Source organism: Electrophorus electricus, chromosome 18 (assembly GCF_013358815.1).
Source record: "Electrophorus electricus isolate fEleEle1 chromosome 18, fEleEle1.pri, whole genome shotgun sequence".
Lineage (NCBI taxonomy): Eukaryota > Metazoa > Chordata > Actinopteri > Gymnotiformes > Gymnotidae > Electrophorus > Electrophorus electricus.
Window position 1 is genome coordinate 13018912 of NC_049552.1, and position 12752 is coordinate 13031663.

Genomic DNA, 12752 nt, shown 5'->3' on the forward strand with positions numbered 1-12752 from the left:
CACACACACACATTGTTATCGGCAACGGGTCTTGAATTTGGCAAAGTCACATCTCTTACAACATGCTGCAAGATTCGGCCCATTACATCACAATGTGTGTGTCTATTACGTCCAGTGATGTAAAAGTCATTATGATATATGACTAACTCGGAGGAGACGGAAAATAGCATTGTTTGCGGTTTCTGATGTCATGCTACAGCGAGATTAGAATGCATCCGTTATGTCGCCAGTACACACACAAAATTAAATGTATGGCAAAACGCGTCTCATGTCATCAGGTTTCATTTCAGCGTGTTTGTTACGGACTTGTCCCGCAAGTCCGGCGCGAGTTCAGGTCTCGCCGCGGGGGGTTCATACTTTGATGATTTAGCCTGCTCTGACTAAGTACTCTGTGCTCTTCACTGTGGACGGTGTATTTAGTGCTTCCGTGCTTAATTTAGACACACACACACACACACACACACACCCTGGGGAGAAAATGTATGGCAGAGGATGATAAAGAGGGAGAGAGAGAATTGAAGCCTAGAGATGACATTTCAGTCTGACTCACTGAAAAAAAACCAGGTATTTGATACGGAGAGGAGAGGGGAGGACAGGAGGAGAGGAGAGGAGGAGGGGAGGGGAGGAGAGGAGAGGAGGGGAGGGGAGGAGAGGGGAGAGGAGGGGATGGGAGGTTGAGGAGAGGGGAGGAGAGGAGAGGAGGAGGGGAGGGGAGGGGAGAGAAGAGGAGAGGGGAGGAGGGGAGGGGAGAGGAGAGGGGAGGAGATGAGTGGGGAGGAGAGGAGGGGAGGGGAGAATAGACAGTGAGTAAGAAAGAGAAGACAAATGTGAGGGTGCTGTTGAAGGAGAGATGGAAGGAGGCAAGAGGGGGAATCACCACCGTTTGGAGCTCTGAGCGCAGACACCCGGCAGTTATCTCCCTGCATGCACTGCCTCTCGCTAATGTGTGTGTGTGACTGTGAGTGTGTGTGAGTGTGTGTGTGTGTGTGTGTGTGTGAGTGTGTGTGTGTGTGTGTGTGTGTGTGGAGTGTGTGTGTGTGTGTGTGTGAGTGTGTGTGTGTGTGTGTGTGTACTCATGTGGGGGTGTATGTGTGTGTATGGGTGTAATCAAGTACTTAACTCTTTGTGGGGACCATTTGTCCCCACAATGACAGGAAAGGGTGAATATTCTGGCACTATAGGCGCTTGTGGCTATAAAAATGCTTCCATCTTTTTTTTGAAACTAGAAGAGACAAATTCTTGATGAACATGTTATATTCATAACATAATATTTTCATAACATAATATGTTCATAACATGTGTTATGAACATATTATGAGCAGGTTATGAACATGTTATGAGCATGTTACGAATCTGGTATGAACATGGTCTTCTAAAGTACTGGCGAATGCCTCCCAAAATTAAATAAACTAACAAAATACCAGTCTTGTCTGTGCATGCTGTTTGATGTAGCATATAAAATCCACATGACTGATGCATAATGCATGTTGTGCCATGCTATAATATGCTTGTTAAGAGCCTTCTGGGAGCTTACAGAGGAACCGACACATGAAGGCAAGCCTGTGGACTTTACTGTCTCTGTAGCCGGGTGTGTAAAGTCAGCTCTTCTCCGAACCATTACGGCCCCTTGATGCAACTCTCACGTGCATCAAAGGTTGATGGGAAATGCATTATTGTTTCTGATGCTACAACATAACAGCCCTAATGACTGGGATTGGACATCCTCTGGCATGAATGTGCGTACCGGACGAAGGACGTAAACACAGAGTTCTACCCCAGCCTGGGGTCAGTGGGGCACCCAGGGAGGAAGGTGGGGGTAAATACCCTGGTCAGGGTGGATGCTGGCCCATATATAACAAGATGAGATAGAGAGTTGCCCCACCCATGAGAAGGTAATCTTGCACGCTTGCCTGAACTCATTCAAACACACCTCTGTCTGCCCTTTCAATGCAGACACACGCACACATACACACACACACACACACCAGAGGAAATATCAGTGCCCGACAGACAACACAGGTGCTACATTCATTTAAGATTTAATTCAGACCTTCTCCGTTTAGCTGCTGAGTCATGTGGCGACTCACCCCAGCTGCCTGTCTACTGTCAGTCTACGGCTGGCTGATGGGATCCTTCTGGGCTCTTTCATACCAGGGCCCATAATGCACTGCTGCTAGGAGTGATTACACAGTGACTCGTGTGACTTTAGCCAGTTTACAGCCCAGTTCTTAAGCAGTGTAGATGAGACATCATTGCTGTTTCTTGTATCAAGGATTTGGTTGGGCGGTAAACATAATTTATCAGCTACACAGTGGTGACTCATGATAGTCTGTGTGTGTGTGTGTGTGTGTGTGTGTTTCTCTTCTTTTGGGTTGAAAGAACATGGCCTTCCCATGCCTTCGGTGTTCTCTGGGCTCTCGGGCGCGGTCCTGTGTCCTGAAAGCTGGAGGCGGGATATCGGAAGAACGATGCTCGCTGTTATTTTGGGACATATCAAGCGCAGCGGTGGCAACTCGGTAGGACACGGCAGCTTCGGCCCTGCCGTCTGTTCTGGCGTTCCCGTCCGGGCTGCAAGGAAACACAACCCTTCTTCCCCGCCTCAGCCGGGGGGCTCCCAGGGACGCGTGGGAAGCGTATGCTTCCGTGGCAGTTGGTGCGTGTGCGCACGCCCCCAGACGTGGTGTCACATGCCATGCGACAGGGACACATCTGTCCAGTCATGAGGGAATGCGGTTAAAGATGTAATAAGCACTTTGGTCTGTATACGGAAAACTCAAACCAACTCTGCTCCACAATCTGAAAAAAAAAAACAGGTATTTGATACGGAGAGGAGAGGGGAGGACAGGAGGAGAGGAGAGGAGGAGGGGAGGGGAGTGCCGTCTGCAGCGCCGTGACTGCTGGCTTGCTGACTGTGCCGGGCCATCAGAGTGTGGCCTACACGTGCTGACCCCGGATCCCGAAACCCGTTCCCAAACGGTTGGATCCGGGTGCCGAGTAGAATATATGACATCAGATTCTTGTCCCCTGTCCACTCTCTCCTAACGTTTCGCACTTCCAGCGAAAATTAAACTGTTGTGTTTCGATTCGTAATGGTTAGTTCTTGTTATATTCCAGGACTTCATATCTCATCCCAATGCACTGGGATGAAAGTGACCCATCCCATAGCCTACTGGAAAAGCTTAGTCTGTCATTGTTCCGGAACGCGAGCCAGCTTCGGAAGAAAGGCTCCCGTTTCCTGTGGACTGATTAAATTGCCCCCACGGATACACGCCATCGTACGAGTGACACGGGCGGAACAATGGGGTGACGCGGTTAAGGCGCGAGCGCAGTCGCGAGGCATCTTGGTTTGGTAGACCACAGCACCGCCCTGCCAATGTAACGAAACGGAGGCTCGTGGAACGGCAGGGGACGTGCTAATTCTGAGCCTCGTGACAGAGAGAGAGAGAGAGAGAGAGAGAGAGAGAGATCATGGCTGGTGACCTCTCAGACTATGATGCTTCACAGAAGCAGGGGACTTTCAGAGCAGGATTTCAAAGCGGGAATATATTTAGCGGCCTGGCAGGTATCAGCAACAGAGTCCATCCTGGCCTTTCCGAAGAGGTGAGTTCAAGGTCACTGTGTTTAAAAGATAATGACGGCCCGGGGAAAAGAGTGGACAGTATAGTTAATGGCCAAGCAAGAACATGCGACACACCGGGGGCGCGACCTTGGCGAGAAACACTTGGGCTTTTATGTTGCTGTGTGTTCTCTGTTCCCTCTGTAAGTGGGCAGTAACACAATCTTATATTCTCTCTCACTCTCACTTCGGACCACTAAAAGTAGATATCCAACCCAACTTTTTTTTTTTTAGTTGCATATTCATATTATGATTTCAAGTGAACACCCTTAAACCTCTTATCTGAGAATCTCAAGGCTCTGTCTCTACAAGCTGGGCTCGGTAACGCACTGCCGTAATTCAGTCATCTGTAATGGGAGCACCTCCTGTGAGTCATCCTCGTCGCAGGGTTCCATCATAATTATAGGGGATTGTTCTGCCTGACTCGTTCACACCCGAGCGCTTGGCCCTGGTACGGCCTCTCTCAACATGCGCATGTTCAGCCTTCATCGATAATGCAGCAGTTAAACAACGACACCCGATGATAGGGTGTGTACTATCGGGGCGGAAGTTAGTCAGCCGGGTAACGACAGTATGGAAAAAAACGATGGATCGACTCAGCTGAACCAAACACATTCGTTGGTTGTGTTGTGCTGTGCGTTTGTGACGTATAGGTCATCTCCGGTAACACCATGTTCGAAGGGTAAAGTTTCCAACTGATGGCGATGGTGTGGTGGGGTGGGGGTGATGTGGGGTGGGGCTGAGGTGGGGAGGTGGTATTATGGGGTGGGGCTGAGGTGGGGATGTGGTATTGTGGGGTGGGGCTGAGGTGGGGAGGTGGTATTATGGGGTGGGGCTGAGGTGGGGAGGTGGTGTTGTGGGGTGGGGGTGAGGTGGGGAGGTGGTATTGTGGGGTGGGGGTGAGGTGGGGAAGTGGTGTTGTGGGTGGGGGTGAGGTGGGGAGGTGGTGTTGTGGGGTGGGGGTGAGGTGGGGAGGTGGTATTGTGGGGTGGGGGTGAGGTGGGGAGGTGGTGTTGTGGGTGGGGGTGAGGTGGGGAGGTGGTGTTGTGGGGTGGGGGTGAGGTGGGGAGGTGGTGTTGTGGGTGGGGGTGAGGTGGGGAGGTGGTGTTGTGCGTGGGGGTGAGGTGGGGAGGTGGTGTTGTGCGTGTGATCTGCTGGAGAGCTCACAGAGCAGCTGGCAATTATTTTCAGTGGTTCCAGAACTTTTCATCAGGCCCTCTCACCATTCTGCTGGAGGGTTCTATTTCCCCCCGCCCCAACCCTGCCCCCAAGATGCTACTCTGCTCTAGAACACAGTCTAGCCTGGCAGGTGAGTCTTTTCTGCTAAAGAGGGTGGACGGATTAATTGGATTAATTGGATTTAAATGGATTTGGCCACACAGTCCGCACACAGTCCCCACACAGACCCAGAGTCTCCATACAGACACACATCATCATGGTCCCGACAACTGTCTGTCATTGGTCATGCTAAATCATGACAGGTTGTGCTGGAGGTGAACAGATCTCACAGTCCTGCTCATCTCCGTCATGGTTGGACAGCTCCTGCTTTTTCACTGACCTCTGCCCGAAGATGAACCGTCCAGCCACCGTCCCGGGACAGTCTGTCTCGCGTGCTCAGTTTCCGGCGCATTGTTTTGCCTTGTCAGTTCGGATTGCTTCCGAGGCTCATCTTTCCATCGGCCGCACCGCTGGAAGCCAGAGGCTCCATTTGGCCAGCCAGGACTCTGGGGATTACGGTGTGGGTTCCTGTCTTAGACAAGCTGCCGGAATCGTCGCATTCTCCATGGTTACGGTTGGCTGGGGAGATGGGGAATATTCAACAATAGGTTTTTGACCAGTCTCTCAGTGCACTCATGCACCCAAGTGTGTGTATGCATTTCTCCAGTGTGTGTCTGAGGGAATATTTTGGATCACAAACATTGTTTCTGACTACACTGGGACACTCAGAATTGATTAGCATTTGCATTACCATTCGCTCCTCTGGGTTTGTTTTTAGCGTGGCTTAAAACAACTTTTTTTCTTTTATAGACTTGCTTTTGGTGCAGGTGCTTTTGCCTGCATGACGTTTGTGTGTGTGTGTGTGTGTGTGTGTGTGTGTGTGTGTGTGTGTGTGTGTGTGGTGCCTTTTTTAGTAACTTGCATACCTCACAGAAAGTTAATTTCATTTCTTGTGCATCAATATGGCACTTTTCCAGAGGGTTCCTTTGGCATCAACTGTGAGGAAGAGCCTTTATAACAGCAAGAGTTAGTACAGCGTCTTTGACACATGACAAGTGATTTAGGCCAAATCATTTCAAGACCTTTGAAGAATTCTGTGTGTGTGTGTGTGTGTGTGTGTGTGTGTGTCTGTGTGTGTGTTTCAGGTTTACTGGTTTACAATTATCAAAAACAGGCTGTGGATATTTTGTTTCATTTTATTATCCAGTTTCATTTGCCTGTGTTGAGACTCAGGCAGCATGTTCAATGGGACCAAATTGACATATCAGAGCCTTATAATTCAATTTATTCCCTGTAAATCTCTAGAAATTAAATCACTTTGATTTCATGTCACAGGGAAACAACCAGGCAGGGGCGTAATGTGATTGAGCTGCTACAGGGAAGAGACTGAGTAGACGAAGATGACATTGCGTGAGTGTGAGTGTGTGTGTGAGTGTGTGTGTGAGTGTGAGTGTGTTTAACTACGTATACCTTCCTTCTGCTTGCTATGTCGCTCTCCGGTCCTGTAAGCTAGCAAGCTGTGCATGTCTGTGTGTGTGTGTGTGTGTTTATTTATGTTCCTGCATATCGCCTCTCTTTTCTGTGCCGATACTTGTGTCTTCCCTAATCTGGTAAAGCAGCCTTGAGCCCAGCAGGTTATACATGTCGTGGTGTGTGCATGTGTGTGTGTGTGCCATCAGTCACTGGTGACACACTGCTGTGTCTCAGGGGTTTCTCAGCCACCTGTCAGTATGCCTGTATTGCATCCATATTAACCTCCAGTAAAGACCACACCAAGGCCTTAAAGGTGCAGTTCCCTGTGAAAACCTTGAGGTCACCAACATCCAGTAAAATGTAGTGGGAACTTATTCACGTGATGACACTCGCATTATATTACCTGGCTTCCGTTGGCTTGAACTCGCGTTCACTGAGAAAATGAGGCAATTTTAGAGGAAGGAAATAAATCTGAAGTGTGTTTCCCATGAGGTGGCGTTATCGCTGTGACACGCTGGGTGTAAAAGTCCAAGGTGTGGTGACGAGTCCCTGAAACGCCACCTTTGTGTGCCCACGTCTCCTTTACCCACAATCCTCTGTCCCAGGATGGGGCTTTGCCCTCGTTTAACCTGATAAAGGTAAAGATCTCATGGTTGTCTCTGAATGCGGACAGCGAGGGGGGGTGGGGGAAGGGGCGTTGTGGGGAGAGGGGCGGGGCTGTGTGTGTGGGCGGGTGCAGAGGCTGTAGCCAGATGGGTAGCAGCAGCGTTACCCGGGGAACAGTAGTGCTGATGGAGAACAGGCTCTTGTGGCCTGAACCATCCATCACTCTCCAACACTTTCAGCACACACACACACACACACACACACACACACACACACACACGATTATTTCTCTCTCTCTCTATCTCTCTCAAACACACATATACACACACTAGAAAGAAAAGGTCTGCTTGTCATGACTTTTGCAGTTGTGAAGCGGTGTGTGCTGTGCTCCGCATCCTGGAGCCTCTTCTGTGCTTCATGTCCACACACAGCTGAAATAACCCTGGAATAGTCTGAAAGGTTGGTTTTCCAAGCACGTCCCACTGGGTCAGTGTGTCAAAGGGCACCAACCGTGAGTCCTACTTTAGCAGAAATAGTTTAATGGTTTCATTTCGAGTCAGAAGAGAAACCGTGAGTGTGTCCGCATACTATGCGGCTGAGGCGGTTATTATTCTAATATTCTCTCTCTCTCTGTGTGTGTCTCTCTCTCTCTGTGTGTCTCCCTCGGTCTCTCTCTCAGCGGAACCCCTGCCCCTGATGGACCTGTGTAGGAGGGCGGCCCGGCTGGCTCTGGGGAGAGACCGGCTGCAGCAGATTGAGACGTTGCCCCTGCCCCAATCTCTGAAGAACTACCTTCAGTACCAGTGAACCTGACGGGGCTCTCACCACCCGCTGTGCACACCCACTCGCACGGACCCCCAGTGCGCAGGCCCGAGGCGCTACGGTCACTACAGTGACACAGCCAGGCCGCCTAGAGCACAGGTTAACGCCGCGGTGACTAGCGGGTGGACATGTAGAGACAACTTATCCCCCCCACCCCCAAAAAAACAAAAAAAAAACACCCCAAACCATTTTCCATTTCTGAATGAAACTGTTATATTATTAATGGAAGAGAAGTCAGCAGGGCTGCGCTATGAGCCTGGAGAAGTGGGACCTCTGCGTACCTGCAGCACCCCCTGCTGGTGTTTGAGGTGTAAAGCCTCTCATTGATTATCACCCTAAGGACGCAGGACACTTAGGAAAAGCGTGAGAACTTCAAGACGGTTTCCACTCCGAAACCTGGGCAGCCCGACAGACGGCGGCGCGGCCGTACTCCAGTGACGCGGGCCGGCCTCCTGCGCCGACCGGTGGTGCCAACGCACAACAGCAACAACAGCGCCAACGCTGACCACATTATCCACGTCGCCGTTCAGACCCACCACTGACTCAGCATGCATGGTACACTGAGGCGATCGCGTTATAAGACTGGCGCGTGCACGCAACACCAATACTGCAGATTAGCTTTGTTCTTCCCCGTAGAATTTGAGTCACTTTTTCTATTCTCAGATTTGTAGCCTAATTTTAATGTGAGTGTAATTTTAATGACCTTGGCGTTGACGCTACTGCACCATCACCGCTACGTTTTATTTATCTGGGTTTAGTTCCTTCTGATTGCGTGTGAGGGTGTGACGATTACCACATTCACAAATCCATCACACGTGGCTTCTTACTTTAAACCGTGATGCTGCTTTTATTATCACTATTATTATTATTATTATTATTATTATTATTCAGAATGATTTTTTTTTGCCTGATCTGATGGGAGATCGGTTGCAAACAGTGGAATGTAAGGAAATCAATAATGTTACAACATTTGAAATGTGAATAAAAAGCAAGTGAATAAGAAGTCGTGTGTGTGTGTATGTGTGTGTGTGTGTGTGTGTGTGTGTGTGTGTGTGTGTGAGAGAGAGAGAGAGAGAGAGAGAGAGAGAGAGAGAGAGAGAGAGAGGCAGTGTGTGAGTGTAACAGTGTAAGTGCTCATTAAGATTCCTGCTACCATAAAACAGTGCATTTCCTAGCTGGGTAAACCCTGTTTACATAACGCAGTCTTTCCCTCAGACAGCTTTCTGCAAAGGTTTTCCAGTTTTTCCACACTTCTCTGCCATCTGACACCTCTCTTCACCCCCTGTAACCAGCAAACACACACACACACACACACACACACACACACACACACACACACACACACACACACACACACTCCAAGTCAGAAAGTGTGTCATCTAACCCAAGTCAGTGGAGAATATTCTTTACGCATCCCACAGCATGCTAAATCACACACTCTCCACTTCGCTGCACTTCTCCACATTAATCCACTCCTTCCGTCCTGCCCCTGGTCCCCAGGGCCCTAGCAGCTATACCACTGCCCTGAATTCGCTTCGAACCGGCAGCTGTAGCCGAGAACGAGCGAAGCCTCTGCTCAGACGCCGCAGCCCGCCTCGACCCATCCCGTCCCCGTCTGCTGGGCCTCCCCGGGGGGGCCGGACCAGGCGTCAGTGCTCCGAAGCCCCGGTCGGATGTGACTTCACATACTTCTGGGGTTCGGACACTGAAAAACTTTGCTGCTGGGATCACAGATCCTGCAACGGAAAGTCCTGCAAAGCCTAGTGTGATGCTTAGATCAAAGGAATGCATAGACCAATTCCTTGGATGTATAATGCAGTTGATTAAATATGTGATATACTATATACTGTGGTAGAGTAGTTCCCACCTTAAGTTATGTTTACATAAACAAACAAACAAACATCTTTCCTTTTTGTGTAGTCATGAACGGAATGAGTTGAAACTTAGAACTGGAGTTCTATGGGGCAAATAATATTCTATGAATTCTATTATAATAATAGAATTGCTATTCTTTTGATGACCATCACTAGTACCACTTCTCATTATATACCATGTGTTTATTGGGTTTGTATGGTTTATACACGGAAACATTATGTAGAGTAAACCGCTATTACTGTAAATATTATGATTGCATCTATAATTCTTGGCCTTGTGGTGGTATTGGGAACCCACCTCTGTTGAGCTGGACGTCCCTGACCATTAGCAGTTCATTGTCAGGGTCTTAGAAGTAAACATCGTGTTGACTTCCTCCCAGCAGGCACTACACTGTGCTTCCTAGACATCAGCGAGAGGCTGTTTCCTATGCAAAGTTAGCACTGTGTGAAAACAGAGAGCCTGGGGGAGGGTGTGTGTGTGTGGGGGGGGGGGCACTCATCCATCGCTGAGGGACCTTGGAAACTGCAGCGTGGAAGGAGCGGAGCGGGATATTCCTGCCGCGTTTCCCATGCACCGCAGGGATGAGCTGTTGTGCGATGGAGAGAATGGGAGTACAAATAGCAGGAAGCCTTCGGCCACCGGTGGGCCGCCTGCGGAGGGTTGGGGGAGGGGGGTCGAGCTCTCGAAGTTGCAGACAGCCTCGGCCCGCCAGCGCAGGTGCATCCTGGCCTGTGCGAGTCCCAACAGTCCAAAAGGCCTCGCTCTCTCCAAACGGCCCGGCACATCTGGGTGGCCCCGGGAGCCTCCATACCCCCACCCCACCATGCTCGGCCTTTCCCACGTTCCCACGCTGTGGCCACTGTGAAGGATCACGTGGGCAAACCGCACGGCTTGTTTTCTCCGACAGGAAGCTTTGCAGGCAAGAGGTCACGATCCGAACAACACGGCCCCTTGAGTGTCGAGCAGCCTTCGGGGAACGGCCGCAGTTACTATGTAAAAAGCTCTCCATTCTCCGTGCATTTTTCCGCAACATGTCACTTGGTGAGAAAAAAGCTGTTACTTATATGTTACTCTCTCTCTCTCTCTCTCTCTCTCTCTCTCTCTCTCTCTCTCTCTCTATCTATCTATCTATCTCTATCTCTATCTCTCTCTCTGTCTATCTAAAAGAGAATTCACTTTTCCAAGACCTGGAGTAACGGGAATAAATCAGGGTCAACTCCATCATCAGGAACCGGCCCAGATTACGCCTTACAGGCCGAGCCGAGCCAAACCAAGCCGAACAGAGCCAAGCCAAACCAAGCCAAGCCGGGCACAGGACAGCGATGCTAACGGGAGGGAGGCGTTTGGCTGAGGCACAAGAGGAGGTGTGCCATAAAGATGAAGAACCGACTTCTTCGAATAAATGAATCAATGTAAAGAAAAGTGCAAAACGAAGAACCACATCCTTCGAATCAATGAATCAATGTCAAGATACGTGCAACACGAAAATCCGTCTTCCCCGAATCAATGAAGAGGCAGAAGTGCGTTGGCCTTGTTCTGATGCCTCTCCTGCCATGTCCACTTTGTTAGCCACGTTCCTGCCATCGCTGGAGTCGTTCTCTCTGACAGACGCTTTGGGCCACGCAGACAGAGATATCCAGATTTAAGACACAGACTTCCAGATTTAAGACACACATATCCAGATGTAAGATTCTCCTCCACCAAATCCATTGTTTTCGGATTTGCTCTGAGAAGCTGGATTCGCCGGGAGAACAGCGTGCACCGTACTCTGGCGTGCTTGCTGCTACCCCCCGTCACGTGAACTGTGGGGAAGACCGCGGCCTGACGCAGCCGGCCGGCACCATCTCGAGCACCTTCGTACAGGCACGGGGGGAAAGCTAAGGCCAGTGCGCTCACAAAGGCTCTCCTGCACCTCTGCCTTGGATTAGGGCAACTCTCTCCTCCCGGCTGACGTTCCTAAAGACCTCCACCCTGCCTGCTGGTTAGCGAACTCACACACAAAAAGCGAGCACGCCCTTCCAGGCAGACCATCATGGACGCGTAAATGCATAATATAGACACATAAATAGTTTATAGATTATAAACAATCACACTTTGATTAGATTTTGAAGACAAAACCAGCTCGGTCAGGTAATCGGGGCCTTGATGGAGGAAAGTCAGCAGCTGATATCAGACCCAAGTGGGAAATGTCTAAAAATACCATGTCCCACACATTCTGTTGCTTGCTAATAACATAATGCCATGCAACATAATGTCATCCGATATGTCAATGTGGTAACAAGGGACTGCTTATTAGTGAGTTGTGCATGGTGTGTGGGTGTGTGTCATATAATTTTCTTCTGTTCCATGTGCCAGAGACTTAAAACTGAGGGACTGAGGGAGAGAAACACACACACACACACACACACACACCTGTAATAAAAAGGGTGGTGACATTTCTCTGTTTTTGGTTCTGGATCCATTCCTGCTACTGCCTGGCTCTGGAGAGGATGCAGGTGATGGTGTCAGCATGGTAATAAAAGTTAATAAATCGGGGTCTGTAAACACATGGCGGGTCTCTTGGTGGCTTGTGTGACACGACAGATGAGGCTGCACTCTGGAACAGCTTGTTCCATGGAATTACTGCCCCTAACTTTTAGAGCTTAACTCTTAACACTCAGAGCCACATTCGAATTCTCCTCGTTCTCCCCTAATTGTGATTTTCATTACAAGCAGATGTAGTCATGATTGATACGGGAGAGAACAGCCATGGTGACAGACTGGGTGATCCCAAGTGGTGATATTGGCCAATAGAAAACAAGAAGCTGGGAAAACCGCAGTGATAGGAAGAGGCATTGGGGAGAATGCGGAGGGTTGTCCGAGGTTGTCCCAGTGGAGAGAGCAGCACGTGGGGCCCAGAAGTCCTAAACTCGAACAGCGGCTCCAACACACTAAAGGGATGACCCCATCGCTCTTGCTCTACAAGGTGGAATCCTCGGGACGGCAATCGGGGGAGGAAATAACTGTATGGTGACCTTTCTAATGGGTTTCATATGTTTCGTGCGCAAACACACAGTAGGGATTTTCCATCCTGTGTTGAATTTTTTATTTTTTTTTAATGCCAGGATGGATTTATGAGAAGATATGAGCTGTGTTTGAGAAA

General features: G+C 49.6%; 1 protein-coding gene across 1 annotated transcript in view; it reads left to right on the forward strand.

Moving 5' to 3' along the window:
* spsb4a (splA/ryanodine receptor domain and SOCS box containing 4a) overlaps positions 1-8727 on the forward strand; it is a 29423-nt gene extending 20696 nt beyond the window's left edge. The window contains 1 exon segment of the mRNA XM_027031530.2: positions 7593-8727. Within this exon segment, the coding sequence (XP_026887331.1) occupies positions 7593-7720 (128 nt within the window). The 3' untranslated portion in view covers positions 7721-8727.
* Positions 8728-12752: the final 4025 nt, after the last annotated feature.